Here is a 22,302-nt window from a genome sequence, read left to right as displayed (position 1 = left end):
ATCCAATAACGGGTTACCGTTCAACAGGATAATGTTAGGCAAACCCTAGCAGCAGTGATGCCAGATATTTGTCCAATTAAATTATTTAAATGCCATTTCGAAAGTCCATTCAAAATAGGTCGAATATACGGTGTTTAATATCAAATCACGGAATGTTGCCATTTGCGGCTTCCGCCCATTTTCCAAATAATCTCCAGATGATGTTGAATCTATTCAAATTACAACCGTTTCTATAGTTTCATGATTTGTTTCAGACTATTATTATAACTGAAATAATCTCATCAAAAATTGAATATTGGAGGTTTTTGGCAAACTGCTAATATTTTGAATAGAAGCATATTTATCTGTTTTCTGTACGTTTAAACATCCCAGCTTGCTTCCAGTGTTGGGAATCGTTAATCTCTGACAGGGGTTTGTTTACAACTAGACCTACACCTAGCGAGAAAGATTGAGAGGACTGTGTGACGCAATTCCACACATGACTCAATTCATGAGAACGTAATTCGATCCAGTAAACAACCGAACCGGTACATAAATCCGAATTCCGTGGCCAAAAAGCGTGCAAGGTCCCTACGACCGTGTTTTCGTGAAACATAAGGGTCGATAATGAAACATACGTTAAATTATTGCATTGTGACACTGCTATTGGATGTGGGAATCTGCCGGAAAGATTCAAGTTCTTGTTTGCCGACAAGTTCGCGAGAAAGGCCATTATTTGGCAAGCGATTTTCATTAGTGGCTAGAAAACGGAATGATTCGTTGCACCCTCGACGATGACATCCCAAGTTTACATCTAAGAATACCTGAAAAAGCTTGTAATGTCGTTCATCCGCAAGTATAGGGTACAACTTGGCCAGCTGTCACTACTCTGATGTGCTTATAGACTAATATGCTGCCAACCAGATCGATTTCGTCTCCAAGGTTTTGAATATTCTGAATTGTCCGGAATTTCCACCAATCGGAAACTACTGGGGAAATTTCTAAGCAGCGACTCCGACGAAGCAGCGGGACAGTCAAGGACATCAGATAAATGGGGGTAAAATGGAAGAAAAGCGCTGATTTCGTGTCCGTTTTTGATGTGCGGACGCTTATGGGAAAATCAAGATTTTGTTCGAACTGGTGAAATGTAACTGTTATAAAGCAATCATTCATGCACTATTCAAACTTAAAGACTGTCCCAAAAAGTATGGACACAACCAAAAACAGCTGCCAATTCGCAATGGTTCAGAATCTGTCAATTTTTATGGCTGCGTCCTGTTGTTTACACTATTCTCTAACCACTTGTGCAGTTGTTTATTCGTTTTCCTTAGTTTGTTTCGAAATGCGTGGAGTTTCAGCAGAACAACGTCGAAAAATTGTGTATAAATGGTGCACAGAACGCGGACTGTCACTGAGAAAGATAGCAAAAATGGAAGGAGTAAGTGAAAAAGCCGTGCGAAATGCAATCAGGAAGTTCGGTGAGGATAACACCTTTGAGGATAAACCGAAAACGGGTCGAAAAAAAGGTCCTGCTAACCCTCAGTTGGATAAACGTATACTGAAGGCGTTCGAGCAAAAGATGGAGGTTTTAGCTCGGGATGTGGCCAAAAAAGTGGGCACTTTGAAGTCAAATATTCTTCGTGCTAAAGAACGTTTGAATCTTCGAGCCTATAAAAAGCAGAAACAACCGAGGGTTCGAAAGCTGTACAATACGATTCTTGCTGGAAATTTGAACTGCATAATCATGGACGACGAAACCTACGTGAAACTCGATTACAAATCCTTGCCGGGACAACAATATTATACGGTGCGACTTCGACCAATTGAGGAATTTTGGGCATTAACGAAGGCACATCTTAGGAAACATGTCTCGGCGGCCGAAACCATTCAACAGTTCGAAAAAGATTGGAAAAAAGTGTCAAAACTTGTCGCCAAGAAGTCTGTACGGAATTTAATGAGGAACGTTCGCAAGAAGGTGCGCCAGCTAGTCTACAATGGCTAAGTAGCAAATGTTTAGAATAATATTCTGTTGTTGTAGTCTAATATTATCAGTGTATCGGATAAAATTTGAATATCTAACACTTGAGAATTATTTACAGCGAAATCAAAGTGCGTCCATACTTCCTGAGACAGTCTTTATTGTGCCATGAATTACAGCTATTTTTGTGCGTATTAATTAACTCTTACCATAAAACAAGTAACCCTAGATTGCCCACTGTACGGAGATACTGACAGCGCTTCTAGTGAGAAACGGATGTACTTTTTTCCAATAACTACTGTACGCTTGCATCTGGAAGATTTTCCCCCAGGCTGTAGAAAGGTTTTGCCGGAATGCTGGCAGAATTCCGGCAAAAGTGTGGCAACAACCCACATTATCGAAATGACGGAATGAGCAATGAATTCTTACTCGACTGCATGATTTTCCAGTGCTCGATCGATTCAGTGCTAGAATTTTTTCCTGTGTTGGCTGCTCGATCAACCCGATTGACAGTGACATTAAAAATGTCATTGAATATTCGCCCATTTTATGAATGTGTTAGTGGAAAAGTTAGGCCTGGACTTAAGCCATTTCACTACACTCTTGCTAGAGGAATGGATGATGCTAACTAAGGTAGGCCATTTTGTTAATTTCCAGCGAATTTCAACAGTTTGTGTTGGAATTCTAACAAGAACTGGTTATTTACTAGTTCTGTATATCCGAAAAACTTGAAGATTTAGATTTTTTGTCAGCTATATAATGTTTTCATTCAAAAATAAACTGAAAATCAGCACGAAAACGTGCAAAATCAGGAAAGAAGAAGAAGAAGAAGAAGGAGACGAATTGTCAATTCAGTCCGCATCTTCTCACTCAATTCCGACAGATTTCCGAATCAACCTGTTGTAGGCGAAATTCATTCGGAATCGGTTGTTGCACTGGAGTTGGAATTGATTTGGAATTCATTATGATTTCCACATGAAATTCCGAATGAAAATTTCTCGCCGATTCGGAATTGATTCGGAATCCATTCGGATGTGATAACGTGGGAATGCAACAACCGTTCCCGGCAGAGAATTTCACCTATCGGCTATTGACGGTTCTGTTTCTACCGGATATTTGCCGTACAAGACTGGCAGAACCGTTTTGAATCGGTTTTTCACTTTTAGCGCCTTCGGTTTTATTGTTTCATTAGAAGTTTACATGAAGGGCAATAACATAGCTTTTGCACTACCAAACAAGATATGAAAAGCTTCTTTTCTCAATATACGAAGAGAGAATAGAGAATGATGCCATTTCGCTTGCAGAATTTTGACAGCTGCCGAAATCTTACAAGGCTTCTGCAAGCTGCCAGAATTTATCACAAGCGGGAATGGTTGTGTGACTTGATTAACATTACGAAATCATTTCTCACCAGAAGGCACTTTTGGTGTCACGGGATGCTCAATTACATAATTATTACACTGGGGAATCTAGATGGATTTTATTTATGCTTTTAGTCAGATTTCATAGGATAGCTGACGCAGTTATATGCTCATGCCATCATCTGGTTTAAATTCCACAAATCTTGCTTTCCCATTCAGTAAAAACCATTCAAGCGAAGAGGTTGTGTTTCGATTGTACTGGCTCGTGAGTTAACGGCTGATACCGAGACAATTCTAAGCTTCAGGTAGTTAAACTGCCCATAGCAAACGTAATATTCGGGGCGTTTCCCGACTGGAAAGCTAGCAACGAAGGCCATCCCGTTCATACGCACAGAGGTGTAGAAATACAGAGGTGCGAGAGCATAGAAGTGACGAGTCACAGAGGTGCCATCGCATAAAGGTGCGAAGACGAAGGGGTGCAAAGGCACAAAGGTGCTAAAGCAACCCAGTGCTGATCTACCAGGTACCAGAATTTGTACGCTGCGTAGGATCAAAAGAGACGGCATATATCGCGAGGTGCTACACTGCAAGCATCGCATTTGATCGCCACCAAGAGCAAAAGCACTGTACCTGGGGTCAGGTACAGGCAGCACAGCAAGTGCAGTGGTGTTCACAACGACGGCAGAGCAACTGAGATAGCAGTAAACGACAGAAGACTGCCAATTGGAAACAGCAGAAGACTGCCAATTGGAAATCGTTGGAAGAGCTTCACGTCGTTCTTCACGATAAAGGAACAGAGACATCAGCTACAAGGTAGATTTAATTTAATTTATTTTTTATTTCTTATATCTGAAATTTTACTAAACATAAGTTTTTATTTTGGTATTATTAATTTACAAAAAAATTTAATGTAATGGATGATCTTATGGAAGATCATCCGAATCCGATTCCGGATACTAGTAAGAGTTTAAATACTCCGAGGGCTAAACATTATCCACAGGGTACCACTGGGCCATGGATAGTCTATCTTCGAAAAAAAGAAAAGATTTTAAATTTGATGCAAATTACCAAGGATTTGACATCACATTTCTCTGAAGTTAAAGAAATATGTAAAGTTAATAGAGATAAAATTCGAGTTGTTGTCAATGACTTGAAACAGGCGAACGAAATTGTAACCTGTAAATTATTTTCTGTTGAATATCGAGTTTACATTCCATCGAAGGAGGTGGAAATTGACGGTGTCGTGACTGAAGCAAGTCTGACGGCCGATGATTTACTTAAAAATGGAGTTGGTCGTTTTAAAAACTCCATGCTTGAGGGAGTTAAGATACTCGAGTGCAAGCAATTGTACTCAGCATCTATTGTCGATGGAAAAAAGTCGTATCGTCCCTCAGATTCGTTTCGTGTAACATTTGCCGGATCTGCGTTGCCTAGCCATGTCTATATCGATAAAATTCGTCTTCCTGTTCGGCTTTTCGTACCGCATGTTATGAATTGCACGAACTGTAAAAAATTCGGGCATACAGCTACTTACTGTAGTAATAAGTCCAAATGTATCAAATGTCAAGGGCCTCATAAGGATAATCTTTGCGATAAAAATGTTGAAAAATGTGTTTATTGTGGGGAGAGACCTCATGATGATCTTTCAGTATGCGCTGCATTTAAGTTGCGTAAAGACAAAATGAAGCTTTCTTTAAAAGCACGGTCTAAGCGCACATATGCAGAAATGCTTAAAACGGTCATACATGTCTCCCCCTTGGAAACCGAAAACGGTTTTTCAAATCTTATGGAGCCAGAGGAATCTGACTCCGACGGAAATAGTGAAGATACCTCGTTTGTCACTCCTCAAGGGTCTGTTAAGAGGAGATTAACAAACCACAAAATACCTAAAAAGACACCTAAAATTACATCTTCAAAAAAAGATCCCCGTGTTAAAGCTAAAAAGCCAAATTTAAAACCAAAAACTGTGCCTCCTGGTTTGTCAAATTCACAAACCAATCCAGAAACTAGCTCAAGGAAAGACAATAATCCAGTGGGCTCCGTTTCACATTCACCAACAGGATTACTTAAGTTTTCGGAAATTGTAGAATGGATTTTCGCAGCATTCAATATTTCTGAACCTCTAAAGACTATCATAACGGCATTCCTTCCAATAGCTAGAACTTTTTTGAAACAGTTATCAGCTCAATGGCCAGTTCTTTCAGGTTTTGTATCATTTGATGGATAATTTATCATCCGCCGCAAATGATTCAATCACTGTCCTGCAGTGGAATTGTCGAAGCATCATGCCAAAACTTGATTCATTTAAAGTTTTGTTGCATAGTCAAAAATGTGATGTATTTACTTTGTGCGAAACATGGCTTACATCAAACATAGCCTTAAGTTTTAATGACTTTAACATTATACGTCTCGATAGAGACTCTCCGTATGGTGGAGTGCTTTTAGGAATTAAGAAATGTTATTCCTTTTATAGATTAAATATTCCTTCGACTTCTAGTATAGAAGTTGTTGCTTGTCAAATAAACATTAAAGGAAAGGACATTTGCATTGCTTCAGTATATATTCCTCCAAGAGCTCAAGTTGGACAACGACAGCTTAATGAAATTGTCGAAGCCCTTCCTGCTCCACGTTTGATTTTAGGAGATTTCAATTCGCACGGAATGATGTGGGGTTCCGTTTACAATGATAGCAGATCATCCTTAATATATAATATTTGCGACAATTTTAGCATGACGGTACTAAATATGGGTAGCATGACACGGATCCCAAGACCTCCTGCACGTCCAAGTGCATTAGATTTATCTCTTTGCTCGACTTCAATTCGACTAGATTGCACCTGGAAAGTATTTCCTGATTTACACGGTAGCGATCATTTACCAATCATCATCTCAATTAGCAGTAACAAAGGCATTGCTAATTCAGTTAATATTCCATATGATTTGACAAAAAATATTGACTGGATTAAATACCAAAGTAATATTTCAAGTGCCTTAACTTCAATGGAAGAGCTCCCCCCACTTGAAGAATATGACTTCCTCGTTTGTTCGATTCTGGAGGCCGCAGAACAAGCCCAAACCAAACGATTTCTTGGTCCATCGTCTAACAGAAGGCCTCCAAACCCTTGGTGGGACAAAGAGTGCTCAGATGCTAAGCACGCGAAACAAAATGCCTTCAAGACGTTTTTAAAACGAGGAGGAGGAACTCCTCAGAATTTTGAAAAATTCTTGACTTTAGAAACCAAGTACAAGAGCATACTTCGGGCCAAGAAATGTAGCTATTGGAGACATTTTGTCGAAGGTTTGTCAAGAGAAACCTCAATGAGCACTCTTTGGAATACGGCCAGACGAATGAGGAATCGTAACGTAGGAAATGAGAGTGAGGAATACTCGAACCGATGGATATTTGATTTTGCGAGGAAAGTTTGTCCAGATTCTGTTCCTACGCATAGCATTATTAGGGAATCTTTTTCAAATAATGGTTCCATTGATAGCCCCTTTTCTATGATGGAATTTTCCATAGCACTCATGTCTTGTAACAATAACGCTCCTGGGTTGGACAGAATTAAATTCAACTTGGTGAAGAATCTGCCCGACCTCGCAAAAAGACGTTTGTTGGAATTGTTCAACAAGCTTCTTGAGCAAAATATTGTTCCACCTGACTGGAGGCAAGTGAAAGTTATCGCCATTCAAAAGCCGGGGAAACCAGCTTCCAATCACAACTCATATAGACCCATCGCGATGTTGTCCTGCATCAGAAAATTGTTCGAAAAAATTATTCTACGACGTCTCGACACTTGGGTCGAGACGAACGGTTTGTTGTCAGATACTCAGTTTGGCTTCCGTAGAAATAAAGGGACGAATGATTGCCTTGCATTACTTTCGTCTGACATCCAAATTGCCTTCGCTCAAAAGCAACAAATGGCATCTGTATTTTTAGACATTAAAGGAGCATTTGATTCAGTTTCCATTGATGTTCTTTCAGACAAGCTTCACCAACATGGACTCCCAGCGGTTATAAATAATTATTTGCACAACCTTTTGTCAGAGAAACGCATGCATTTTTCACATGGCGATTTGGTAACATTCAGAATTAGCTACATGGGTCTACCGCAAGGCTCTTGCCTCAGTCCGCTCCTCTATAATTTTTACGTAAATGACATTGACAGCTGTCTAGTATCCCCATGTACACTAAGACAATTGGCAGATGATGGCGTAGTTTCAGTTACTGGACCCAAAGCTATTGATCTGCATAAACCATTGCAAGATACCTTAGATAACTTGTCCGATTGGGCTGTTCATCTTGGTATCGAATTCTCTGCGGAGAAAACAGAGTTAGTCGTCTTTTCAAGAAAGCATGATCCCGCGCAGCTTCAGCTCCATATGATGGGAAGAATGATCCAACAGGTTTTGACTTTCAAATACCTCGGGGTGTGGTTTGATTCCAAATGCACGTGGGGAGGACACATTAGGTTTCTGATAACAAAATGCCAACAAAGAGTAAATTTTCTTCGAACAATAACCGGATCTTGGTGGGGTGCTCATCCGGAAGATCTAATAAAATTGTATCAGACAACGATACTTTCAGTGATGGAATATGGATGCGTTTGCTTTCGTTCCGCTGCAAACTCTCATATTATCAAATTAGAGCGAATTCAATATCGTTGTTTGCGAATTGCTTTAGGCTGCATGCATTCGACACATACAATGAGTCTTGAAGTTCTGGCGGGAGTTCTTCCATTGAAGGATCGTTTTTGGGAGCTTTCGTCGCGACTGCTAAAAAGATGCGAGGTACTGAATCCCCTAGTTATTAATAACTTCGAAAGGCTAGTTGAGCTTCAATCTCAAACAAGATTCATGACTGTATATTTTAACCATATGTCACAGGAAATCAACCCTTCAAGATATATTCCTATCCGTGTCAGCCTCCTAAATGTCCCTGACTCAACTTTATTTTTCGACACATCCATGCAGCGCGAAGTGCGTGGAATTCCGGAACACCTACGCTCGTTGGAAATCCCAAAAATATTTACAAGTAAGTTCAGGCATATCGACTCTGAGAAAATGTTTTACACGGACGGATCGCGAATTGAAGAAGCGACAGGGTTTGGTATGTTCAACAATAATGTTTCGGTCTCCTTTAGGCTTCAAGAACCTGCATCTGTTTATATAGCAGAGTTAGCAGCAGTTCATTATAGTTTGAGTATAATCGTCACATTATCTCCAAACCATTATTTTCTTTTCACAGATAGTCTGAGTGCAATTGAAGCCATTCGCTCAAAGGCTGCTGGCAAAAATGAACCTTTTTTCTTGGGCAAAATAAAACAGTGCCTGAACGTCATATTGAATAATAATTATCAAATCACAATAGTTTGGGTTCCGGCTCATTGCTCCATTCCAGGCAATGAAAGAGCCGATATTTTAGCCAAACGTGGTGCTATTGAGGGTGAAATTTATGAGAGACCAATTGCTTTCAATGAATTCTATAGCGCGTCTCGCCAAAGAACACTTGCCAGCTGGCAAGCTTCTTGGGATAAAGATGATCTGGGTCGGTGGATGCACTCAATTATTCCTAAAATATCGACAAAGGCATGGTTCAGGGGACTGGATGTGAGTAGAGATTTCATTCGTGTGATGTCCAGACTCATGTCCAATCACTACACGTTAGATGCACATCTCCTTCGAATTGGACTTTCCGAGACTAATCATTGTGCTTGTGGCGAAGGTTACCGCGATATTGACCATGTTGTTTGGACATGCGTGGAGTATCGTGATGTCAGATCTCAACTAATAAATTCCTTGCGTACCCAAGGTAGACTATCCAATGTCCCAGTTCGCGACATTCTTGCTTGTCGTGACGTTCCTTACATGAAACTTCTTTATTATTTCATTAAGTCCATTGGAGTTCCAATTTAAATTTTATTTTATGTTAGATTGTTTTCTCTTCCATGAGCTCAACCAATAGCCAGCTATCTTATATTAAATAAAAGTGATGAACTGATACAAACAAACCTGAAATAGTTATAAGATCATGTACAAAATAAATGTATTTCATTTAATGTAATTTATAATAGCAACTCGCTTGATAAAAACAGTGTTTAGATTAACTAATGAATACCAACATACTAATAGGATATTCGAAATGTATTAGGTTTAAAGTACTATGTATTGTAGATGCCACGGCGAAGAAAAACTTATGTATATTGCCTATGAAATAAACGTATTTATGAAAAAAAAAAAAAAATCTTGCTTTTAAAAAAATATTTAATTGAGAAAAGCAACTAAAATAAGCAGAATAACATACAGGAAGTGAAGGAGAAGAAAGACATTTGTTCCACTTCCGACAGATATCCGAACCAATCGGTGAAGCTTTGTTCGGAATCGGCTGTTGCACCGAATACCGCATTGAGTTCGGCTTTGATTCGGAATCCATTCCGAACTGAATACGCGGGGCACTGACCGGGTCCGGAATTCAAATCTGTTCGAAATCTAAATCACAATTCTTTAATTGTTTACGCAGTCAGCTCAAATTGAACTGAATCAAAGCTCTGTGTTCCGTTTGAAAGTTGATTTAAATATCCATCCGGGGCTAAACTGTACGCACAGGCTCATTATCCGAATGACAAATGAGTATTTTTTGACGTCTAGCTGTTTGTAAACAATACGAACCGTTAACGCACAACCGACACTATTGTGATTTGTCATAGTCGTGGGAATGGTATGTACTAAAAAAACGACGTAGAAATGAGAAGCAAATGAATGCGATGCGAAGTTTTCTCCGTCAAGCCTAGACAGCGGAAATCGATTTTAATGCACGGCGGCGCTTGCGAAGGGTCAATTAATAGCAATCGATAAAAACGTCGTTAATTTCACGATGGCTAACCAACTAATGGCGGCAACCGGGAAGCACTTTCGATTTTGTCTCTTAGTTCGATTGATTCTGGAGATGCGCTTGTTTATTCGGATCATTGCAGAATTTAATCTGTTTTACCATTACCAATCACTACTGATTACTTTAAATGCTGAATCTTGAACTTCAAACAGAACCGCGAACAAATGGATCCGTTCTATTTATATGACGAACATACGTAAGTAAACGCAAGTAAGTGCGCTTCTATCACATCTGAATCATCGCCGTAGTCGTCGTTGTCGAATTAACACCGAGGCGAACAAAGCAGGCCAAGAATTGTATTCGCCCTTCTCTGGTGAATTTGAAACCCGCTTAACTCGATATCCTGTTACGTTGCAATGAGCGGCTCCGTAAATCGTGAAATTCAAAACTGAAAAACATCCATTGACGTGCTGATGTCGTCTTGATATTGGATTCCGTACCATCTTTCACCAGAAGAATAACCGTCCCGTGTTTATGTACAGTTGTGAATGAAAAACGTTAATTACTCAGCCAGCGGAGCACGCACAGAAGCGTGAAGATTTCGTTTGGCTTCGCGTCGTAATCTCGAACGTCGTTCTATTCGTCGGTTTTCGCTTGGGGCCCATCGGGGTTGTTCTTTGTTCAGTTGTGTAGGTTAGAAGCATGAAAAAGGCATCTACGACTCAGATGACAACAAAGAGAAAATTGACTCATTTATCGGTACTAGCAAGTAGTGAGTAACGGGATACGAACCGAACGCGTTTCCGTTTGGAAGAGAGCAACCTTGAAGCCGAAAAATAGACACAACACAAAAACAGAGCGAACTTGCGAACGAAATGGTTGACAGTTTTCCCACGGTGCGGCAGCACTTTTGATCGCAGAAAATGTCAAACTGTTTCACACCCAATCACAGCTCGCCGTGGGGATTCGCGTGGATTGGATTCGGGGAATGCAAAAAAACCTATATTCGCCCGAAACGTCTGGCGAACGTCTTTCTTTGCCAACATGGAGGAATCCCACGCACGGGAAAAATAAGCAGCCAGCAATTAGCTGTTTGGTAATTGATTTTGTGCGATGGCTAAAAATATCGCAGCCGATGGTTTATGGAAAACTCTGTGTGTTGTTTACTTAACTGTCGAAATCAACTATGCAATCAGTATCTGATCTGTTCTGGTTGGCGATCTTGCTTACACTCAAAAAGATTATCCCTTGGTTGGACATGGTTATCACAAGTTTTTTTTCTCTCTCTCTGCTGACAGCTCGATTAGTTGAACGATCGACCGCCGTGTGACGCTTCGATTACTCCAGTGACAAATCGATGTCAAATTGGTTCATCGTCGAATTTTCACAATGGAAGGAAATAAACTTTCTGATTAGTAACCAAGAAGGTTATCATCACTTGTTCCGTCGCGAAACGATTCACCTTTACGCCGAGTTGTTCCGAGGACTGTGCGAACCGAACCGACCGCACCGCTGTTAGCGGGAAACATACATATGTGAAGCGCACGATTTTCGACGGAATACTAAACAAGCCGTAGCTTCCGAGAGCGCGGTGAGCCTGTTCTATATTGTACTAACTAACACGTTGAACTAGTTGCGTCTACTAGCATATCGGTGGTATACTACTCGTTTGTCAAGGAGGAGAGAATGCAAGACAGCAAGGAAAAATACGAGAGATGAACACTGTTTGAAACTTTACTTGGAACCATGCGGCGAGTGCCGATTGCTAAGAAATTTCTACACTGCCCTGAGCAGGCGATCGGGAACATTGACTCTTTGACGTAGGATTATGAAGAGCAGCATTTGAACCGAGCATGGAATGGTCAGCGGGATTTTTGTTTCATGTATGGTATTTTTGGCGATGAATGCTAGGCGGAAGCGACTGGTCGAAATGGATCAGTTGTTATTTATAAAGTAAAATTTATCCAAGCAACCACTGCGAAGAAACTACTTGTCTGTCGTATGCAAATACTCAAAGTATTGCTGTCATTACTGTCACATGAAATCGAACCATAAGGTAACAGTTCCTACGTTTATCGAGCCAATAAATGGTGGTTCGATAATTACTGTGACATTTTCAACTAGCGTATCTTGAGTTATATTTGATTGAAAATAAAAAAAATCCGATTTAGAATGTATATTTTTTGCAGCTTAGTTGTGCAATTAACAATGAGAATCCGCTGGGTTGCCAACTCTTGCATTGGAAAATCTGGTTAATTTAAACCAGTCGATCATTTAATGGGATCTTTAAAGATTCCAAGAACGGATAAAAGAGGACAACAAGACCCAAAGAGCCTGCTTACGGCTTTCAACAACAACGACCATAGATGCGTGAACTTTGCTGCCTTCCTAGGAATGTAAATCCGAAGCCCCTTCTTCCCCCGCAAAGATATCCCCAAAGCCACCTGGAGATCACCTAATCAACATACCAAACCAAATCTATCACGTTATCATCAATGACCGATTCTTCTCCGACGTCATAAATGTCCGCATCTACCGCAGTGAAACATTGTTTCGGACTACTATCATGTTGCGGTGTGCATACGCTCAAAACTATCGATGATGCACAATACTCGTCACACACGAACGCCAAGACTCAGTCTCGAGTAGCAACGTAGCGATCGTACTACCGAGGAATACGTGAATAAGCTGGAGTTAGTGCTACCAACGGAATAGCTGCTTGGCGCAACGACTCGTGAAGATGGTTGAAGATATATAAGATCCACCAAATGTAGAACTACCGCAACCGTACTAGGTACGAGGTTATCAAGAAAATGATCGGTTTGACGGCGAATGCCAACAGTTGGTCGAAGAGAAGAATGCAGCAAGAACGAGGATGCTGCATCACCGCACGAGAGCGAACTAGGAACGATACAGACAGAATACGGAAGTTCTATAAGAAGCTGAATCGCTCACTTATAGGCCACATGCCACAAGCCGAAATGTGCAGAGATACCAGTGGTAACAGTGGTACTACGACGAGCATCTACATGGCGAAACACACGATACAGAGAACGACATAGGAATCAATTTTGGTTCACGCTCAGCCGACGACAGATTCCCAGCACCTGCAACCTGAGGAACAACAAAGCCGTGGACATTGGACAGTTGCCAAACTGTCTATAGTGCTGCACTGGATGTTTCCTAAGATTAGGGAGGATGAGATATTCTACCACAGGAATGGATGGAGCTGGACGAATACTGTTTGCTGGATGGAGCTGCACGAATACTGTTTGCTGGATAAACTGACACGATGGATAGATTGATGTGTTACGTTCAAGTATCTGGGACGCTCTCGAGTCCCTTCGACCCTCGAAGAGGGCTACGGCAAGGTGATGAACTATCTGGTTTAATATTGCTTTGAAGGTGCAATGCGTAGAGCGAGGATCGACACGAGTGGTACGATCTTCAGAAAGTGCGTACAGCCTTTTGGCTTCGTTGACGATGTTGATATTATAACACGTAATCTCGAGAAGATGACGAAAACATACATCGGAATGAAAGCTGAGGCTAGGCGTGTCGAACTGGTCATAAGTGCGTCTAAAACAAAATACATAAGAGAAAACGTGATTAATCCACCTAGCAGTGAGATGATACCTTTTTTTATCAATCCGCATGTGTTTTTTGCATGAATATTTTTAGGTGTTTTAGTTCTTATGACATTATTGTAACTATCGTCGTTTTAAACGGCAAATTGAGATTTTAATCACTCCTTACTCTGTAATGTCAAAACTGCAAATCGGATCGAATTTGAATCTAAAAGTGTGACAATCGATTAAACATTCCATGATATGTCGAAGAAGGTTCCACTTTAGAGTTTTTTGTCATCATTTATGGTACTTCCAGATCCGGTATTCAGGAACTAGTATAACCCAAAATGATTCGAATGGCTATAAATTATTACGCCAAACAATTTACATCTTCTATATCGGTATGAATTTTAAAAATTCATCATCTGTAATTCCAGAATCAGGTAAAATTCACCAATTTTGTATTGGACCTTAAGTACTTTAATTTGAATTTTTGTTTTTGAAGTTCGATTTGGCCTTTTTGAGGAAATGATTGAACTTTGAGAAACGATTCGATACTGGAACCGGAATTCTAAAATCGGTGCAGCCGAAATCAGTTAAATTCACCTGAGGAGTGTGTAGACATATTTGAAAAATTGTAGTGCGAATTAAAATTTGGGGGTACATTCCGAATCCAAAAACGAATACCGCTTCAACGGAAAAAAATTTATTTGGTCATCGACTATCCAAAACTGCAAACCCGATAAACCTGATTAATTTATGTGAAATGGACATTTTTATACTAATCACCCTGTATCTCCTAAACCAGAAGTCGGATCTGACTATAAAGTAAGATGTTTTATAGGATTTTAAGACCTCTCAATTGAATCATAGATGATTCTTAGATTTCATTTGAATCTTAGATCGGTTCTACGAGGAAAATGAATTGCATTATTTTAATTTCGTTAGACATATCATCCTGTGGTTCCGCAATCTGAAGTCGGATCCAAACGTAATTCAGGAACCTAGTTTGGGAGTATACTACTTTTCATATGAATCTGAGTTTGAACCATTCGACGAACTGAGTCGAATGGTATATGGAAGTTATGTTCTTCCAGCATTTATTGCTGTAAGTAGTTTAAATCAATATAATTACGGAATTACTTCCAACTCGAAAATGCTGATATCATCTGGTATATGCCATATTTGAATGATTATGTTGCCAAAAACGAACCGTGCTAAAATCGGTCCGAGGCAAATTGTCATGAAAAAGGATGCTGCACACAGTCTTTTTGATACTTAGAAACAATTGTATGTAACAGTATAAAAAATCGTGTTTCACGTTGCTCTCAAGCATTGCTTTGTCATATAACGCTCAAAACTCCTACAGTTGGAATAGGGTGAAAAGTCGCTTATACAAAAATGTCGATATCTCCGTTGAAAATGGACGGATTTTAACAATATATGGCTTGTTGGATAGCTATTACCGTGTGGAATCTAAGTAACGAAACATATTCTGTTTTCAAGGTCAAGTGTGATAGACAATGTCAAAAAACTAAAAAACTTGACATAAAACTTCGTATAACTCAAAAAGCAAACATCCGATCTCAAAACCATTCAATAGCGTTCTGGGTTAGATCAAGATCGGTCCAGCCATCTCTGAGATCTCGACCTCTTAGTTGACAACACACATTCAGACACACACACATACACACACGGACATTTGTTCAGTTCGTCGAGCTGAATCGATTGGTATATAACATTCGGCCCTCCGGGCCTAAGAAAATTTTTCAAAAGTTTGAGCGAATTCTATACCTATTTTATATATATAAAAAAATGTAAAAAGGCTGTAAAGAAGAAACACTAAGCCTCCCACCACGGATGTTGATATTCGGTGAGGACATCAAGGTGGTTGACGAGTTCGTGTATTTGGGCTCACTGGTGACCGCCGACAATGACACCAGCAGAGAAATTCAGATACGTATTTTGGCAGGAAACCGTGCGTACTTCGGACTCAGAAAAACCCTTCGACCGAGGAAAGTACGAAATTGACCATCTACAAAACGCTCATTTGACCGTGCCCTTAGTGTTTTCGAAAGAAAGGTACTGATGGGAGACGAAACGTGGAGATGGCCATCGTACGGACAGCTAAAATTGGACGACTACGAAGGGCTTGGCATGTGATTAGGATGCCGAACGACAACCCAGTGAAAAGGATTCTTGAAGCTGACCTGGTAGACACAAGTAAAAGAGGAGCAAGATGGATCGATCAAGTGGAGAGGGATTTGCGAAGCGTCCGGGCCTTGAGTGGCTGACGAATCGAGCTACATGGAGACGTTTGCTAGATACAGCAAAAACACTACAGGACTACGCTGATAAGGTAAGTAAGTTATAGTGTAATTTGTCCTATGACAAGTCCGGTTTAGTTCCGGGGTTCCAGAAATATTGCATTTTGGGTTAGTCACTTCTGCGCGATTTGATACGAGTACTAATGCATATTATTCCGAAACCATAAATTTGGAATTGTAGCTGAAGGCTTATTTCAATTTCCAAAAAGTGTCCGGTTTAGCCCCGGTTCCCCTATATTATGAACACTCATATTCGAGTCAATTATAAAAGGATAATTTCCAACAATTGATTTTTTAAACAAAAATTTTAAACATGTTCTGATGCTGCACATTTGTATCAACATTATTTCACAACAAAGATATTCTACTTTTTGGTCCTTTTAAGGATCTGTACATCTATCCTAAAATTATACGTTATCGTTTGTGCTCGCATTGACTACCGGATATTTGATTCAGTGACGATAATTGTCATAGATTCCAATATAGACGATAATAATATAAAATTATACCAATTTGTTTATATATGATCCTTCACCAGTTACTACACTTAGAGGTATATGTATAGGTATAGGTATATGCATGTTCACTATCACTATTCGAGACAAAGTGCGGTTTATGTTGAACTGTTAGGTAGCATAACCGAATACAAATAATTTGTGTTTGATATAAAAGCTACATAAACTGTTATGCACTGACAAGTCGAAGACAAAAAGTAAAGAAATACTGATTTTTTAAAATATTTTACATTTTTGAGTTATAAGAATTCGTGATTTTGAACAACAATGATAAAAAATATGCAGATTATGAAAATAAAAAAAAAACATAAGGAAGCTCATTACCATTGGTAAGAAAAATCGTAGCAGGATTCATTTTGGAGTATGTGTGCACTATTTTCGGTACTACCGGATATTTTATTGAAAGATGGCTTTTTGGTCAATGTTTCTTTACAAAATATTTATTTTGCGTCAAAAGCCGACGTTTCGAAGGAATATCCCTTCATCTTCAGGGCAAAAACGACAACAAATATTTTTCGTCAAGTGGATTGGAACATTTAAAATGATCAAAAACGGGAACGGCTACTCTACAACAGTCACTTCCCCCGCACATCAAACCAGATTAAACAGATTAAACAACTACCGGATATGTTAGAAGTACATCACTGGGAAGTTATACTTCATGCGGCTCACTCAACACAGACTTCTGTCACAGTTGGCTGTCACAATACTCCCGAAGAAAATTAAAATAATACGTTTACAAATAGCATTTAGTTTCAAAAAGTGAAATAAAACATGCACTATCCAAGGAAGTTATTTTTAATGCCTAACATAACTGATATGTGAATCTAAAAAATCAGAGATAAATGTTTGGTTTTGTTCATGGTTTGAAATTATACATTTTACAGCACATTATGATTTAAGTTACATCAACCTATTTCCATACCTAGGAGGCAGAAATTAAATAGAAAAGAAGACAAATTTCATCAATCAGAACCAATAATTCTAGTAACTAATGTTGCATGAAGGTAAATAAATCGATACGCTGGAACCGAAAACTGGTCAAACGATTGTTTGATGAAACATATTCCAAAGCCGCCATAAACTTCGATCTAAACACATAAAATCTTCTATGTTATGTTTTGCTCCTCTCCCTCAAATTCCAGATGTCTTCCTGATGCAAAATAAACCTATCACAAAGCTACAGAAGTACCGAAACCATTCGACACACGTCGCATTTATAGCGATGAGTGATTGTTACTGAAAGCGGTTTTGCACCGGCAAACAACAGTTCACTTGCAACATAACAGTTTGATAGCATTCTTTCGGTTTACTTTTAAACAACATAAACAACAAAACCAGAACGCAGGCAAGCGGTACGAACGTGATGATATCGACGTAGCGTCGATTCGGCGGTCATCATCATCATCATTCAGCAGTCCGGCATTACTTGTTATAAATATAACAAAACATATATCGCGCCGGTCAGTGAAATATTACAAATCCCACTCGAAAATAACGCAAATATTCTTGCGCACTGACCGCACACACATACCGATCCGACGTAGTTCGCTTTCTTCACTGAAAACGGTGCATGTTTAGATTATAAGTTCATTAAAAATAGCTCGACGGCGGACGGAGGCGACCACCGCCCGTCATCCGCCGCCAGGGTCGTCCGGTGGACCGGGTGTACTGTTTCAGGGCAATCCTTGTTTGAATCTCGGATTCCTCACGAAGCAGTGTGACTGGGTTCTGAGCCGGTGTTTGCGTATGTGTGTGTGTGTACACGATCTTCGTGAACGATAGTGAAATGTGGAAATTGCAGATATTTAACCAGATGGCTTTCAGAAGATGCTCGATTTTTTTTCCTGGAGCTCGGCGAATAGTCATGGGGTTGTTCAAGATTAAACTGTGATAAAAATAAACAACACACACACTAATAGCAGGCAACTTTCGTTCTATAACACAACCGGGCATCGACATAACCTGAGAATGCAGTTGAGTGATTTCGGTGATCATTTTAAATTGCGTCACCATTTTTTTTGTTATCTGAAGCAGCGGATCTTTAAATAAATTATCGTTAGACTTTGCCTGTCCAATTGTTCAATTTAGCTAAATTTCATTGGGCATAACCGATTGCTTTCTCTTCTTCGGGGCTACCTTACTTACTCACTTACTGCGAAGCGGTGATGCTTACTCACGCCGAACGGCTACCGGAGGAAACCACCCGTGGACTTAGAGACCACTTTAGACAAGCGGGTAAGTGGTACGGACAGCATGTGAAATTGAGAGAATTAAATTAAACCGATTTCTTCGGGTAAACTAGCGAGCCTTTGAGGTTAACATCGTGTTTTTTGGCATGTTCCAATGTCGGCAGTGGTTATACTAACCGAGATGCATTCAGCCGTGAAATGAATCGGCAAAACTTTTGCCAAACCAAGCTGAATTTAGGAATGAAGTCAATTCACAATGTTGAAGGATGTGCGATAAATTACTATCGGTTAGTTGGCTTCAGTTATAATTAATTAACACTCTAAATACTAAGTGGGAGACGCCTTACGCTCATTACCGAGGTTGCCTTGGGAAGTTTCTTCGATTATGATGAAGTTTTGTACACGTCTTCAGTATAGCAAACCATAAATTTTTCACGGATAGAGTGACCGATTCGGATCAAAAATAATTTCAAAAAGAGCGAATGCATTTTTTGTAAGTACTTTGTTGTAACTCGTAAATTGTTACTTGCACAGAAATGGTATCCGAGAAAGAACTTGTAAGATGCCAGCTTGGCACTCTTGAAGATTATACACTGAAAATATAACCTTAGTTTTTTCCTGGCCCGTGAATGTCAATCTACGAAAATGACACTGTGTCTATCTGGGATCACTTCAGTGGAATTTGAAATAGATTTGATTTTTTAATAAACGTTCAGTTTTTAGACCAGAATCCAATAGTTGCCAGGAAGATTGAAAAAAAAAACAGTGATTTTAGAGTGAAAATAGCTCATGGTAGCTCATTTCCAGAATAGTTTAATGTGTACGACGTAGGCATGCTGGTTCAAGTTGGAGAACTTTCATCACAAATTTCATTCGTCGAAATTTTGCAGTCAGGTTTGTTTTCGTCAATTGAATAACATAAACAATTCCAAACAGTCCAATATGATCTAAACTCATGCATCTGTTTACTTTCTCCAAACTTTATCTAATAAAAGAAACCCAGATCAAGTATAACACTAAAACTTAATCCCATGGCTTCAAAATCAACGATAGTCATCCATAAAGTTCCCTTCGTTTCCCTGACCCAATTGGTCAGCCAAAGACTGACCTAGAGAAGCAGTTAACCCATTTTGGTTTCTGCTTTGAAAAGCTCTAGCCTGCTATGATTCCATGAGGTAGCAATCGTTCCCATCTTCAAATCAGGCCCAAGTCACGCTTGGGTATGAACTCGGCTTCCACATGGTCCAGAGCTCACAAATGGAGCACGTGCCCAGAAACAAACGGACTGCTGGTTGGTTGGTCTTCGAACAGCTGGCAACATTTTTGCCGGGAACTGTCTGAATACAACATCAACAAGCAGGCACATTTTCTTTGAGGGGCTCTAACGGATTAACTCGACGGATTACTTCTGCCCAATGATCCGCGTCCCGATCGCCGCCAATCTGCGCAATGTAGCCTTCTTACTTTTACGTAAACACAGATCTTATCATCCCGAGCAGATGGGGAGCAGTCAGATTCTACTGTTTTGTTTGTCCGGGTTAAACCTATTTTAGCGGCTTTAAATAGCTTTTTACACCTCGGCAATCATTACCTGGCCGACAGACGGTTACCGGAGATTGGAGGTGTGAGATTCGCAGGTTGAAATGTGCGAGTTTGATAGCAATCAAGTAGAGCCGCGTAGACGGCGAAGATGATGAACATGGCGGAGGTGATGGCGGCAGCAGTCTATGCGAAGGGTCGTTTACATCATACTGAAAGATCGTTGCTGGCCCGGATTCTTTGTTCTACTTTGGTTTTCTGAACTCATTGGCACTGGATGAGATTTGCCCGCCCAAAGCCGACCGATAATAATCGTACAAACATATGGCGTTCGTATTCCAGTTTTCCGTGCTGCGAGACTGGCTGGCAGGCGATTGAAGACAGCCAGAGAAGAAATATTGCGTTTTGATTGATCTTGTTGTTGTGTATTCGAGGCTGCATGTGCATATTTCTTAGACACAAAGCAGTCCTGTGAAGAAACCGATACCTGATATTAGCTTGGCGGTTGCCTTGCACCACAGACTAACAGATGTGTTTTTTTTTATTGGCAGGTTTTGAACAAAGTTATAATGTTTCCGATTAAAAAAAGCAAACCTTTGGATACAATATTTGAGAAAAACTAACTATATTTTGACAGCCTTCAAAGCTGGTAAATCAGGCTCAAAAATTAGACTATTCGAATGAAAACGTTGCTCGGCAAACCGAATGTTGTGGGTGCGCCTTTCTGTAGAAGTCTAAAAACGATGGGAAAAGCGAAACATATGTATCATAAAATAACATAACAAAGTGCAGTCGGTGCAACAGCCGCGCTGCAACGGATGTGGTCTTTTTTCGATGGTTTGTTTACACTGTTTGTCCGCTTCTGTTCGGATTTTTAGTTTTCTTCGCACAAACATGAGCCGGTTTGCCGGCTGTGTATAATTCATCGACCTCTTCAACTTCTGTGTGGGAATGTGATGTGGTGTGGCGTTGAATGTGAAGTTCAGAGTAATTTGCAACTTTCTTTGGTTACAGGTAATTGTACAAATAGATATAAGTGATATTTATAATATCACTTCTTTCGCAGTCAGGATGTTAGCAAGCACACAGAAATAATTTATTTTGGCACGGAGAAATATCGTTACAGTGAATGCAGTGAAATATTTCAAATTAAGCTACTCGAAGGCGACGGGACAAATTTTAAAGACTGATGTAGGTCTACGAGACTCAGTTATAGACTTTGAACGGAATGGCGTGACGATACAGGATCACAAATGCTCGATGGGACTGAAGAATCAAAATTTCTATTGCATTCTATTTTGATAGACCGAACTCAAATTCGAGCTCTTAAGCAGAGATGCCCTTTATACGGATTTATCTGTATTATATGCGATCCTTATATGTTCATTAAAAATGACATTATTGAAAAGTAATGTCATTTTAATGAACGTGTGAGATGCAGTAATGACGAGTTCTTCATACAAATTTGGAATATCATTACTTAGTGATCACTAAAAATAACATTATTCATTCTCGTGCAAGGGCCGTTATACAGACTCACATTATCAGGTCCGAATGAATTCCGAATCAATTCCAACTCCAGTGCAACAACCGATTCCGAATGAATTTCACCTACAACCGGTTGGTTCGAAAATCTTCCGGAATTGAATGAGAAGATTCGGACTGAATTGTTAATTATTTTTCTTTTTAATCTTTCCCGATTTTCCATGTTTTCGTGTCGATTTTCAGTTTATTTGTTAATAAAAACATTATATAACAGTGAAAGAAATTATCAAAACGCTAAACGGGACTCACTTCTGGCACTTAGAATAGTCAAATTGTTGAATTTTCTACGATGTTGAACACTGTTCGGAACCGTTTTCTAGAGGCCAAAGCCGGAAGCAGCAAAAGGCTGGCGTTATTCGCACTCGTTTGGTGCGAGTTTTGCACTGCGAAAAGTGCACAAAGGTAATCAAATTATTCTAGATTTGCACTAAACTGATGATTTTTATTTTCGATTCTACAAAGAAGCCAT

General features: G+C 39.8%; 1 protein-coding gene across 11 annotated transcripts in view; it reads right to left on the bottom strand.

Moving 5' to 3' along the window:
* The window catches only part of LOC131439510 (supervillin), a 645,906-nt gene that overhangs the window by 394,791 nt on the left and 228,813 nt on the right, over window positions 1–22,302 (bottom strand). For 3 of the 11 annotated variants that reach the window (XM_058610618.1, XM_058610620.1, XM_058610625.1), the window contains exon 1: window positions 11,377–11,740. The exons of 3 other annotated variants lie outside the window; for them this stretch is intronic. In XM_058610618.1, coding sequence (XP_058466601.1) covers window positions 11,377–11,406 — 30 coding nt within the window. In that variant the 5' untranslated portion in view covers window positions 11,407–11,740. Of the gene's footprint in view, window positions 1–11,318; window positions 11,747–22,302 lie in introns of those variants that run through there. 5 more of the 11 variants (XM_058610628.1, XM_058610629.1, XM_058610624.1 and 2 more) reach the window with 4 other exon arrangements.

This window comes from Malaya genurostris, chromosome 3 (genome assembly GCF_030247185.1).
Source record: "Malaya genurostris strain Urasoe2022 chromosome 3, Malgen_1.1, whole genome shotgun sequence".
Lineage (NCBI taxonomy): Eukaryota > Metazoa > Arthropoda > Insecta > Diptera > Culicidae > Malaya > Malaya genurostris.
This window is presented reverse-complemented; position numbering and strand designations above follow the sequence as displayed.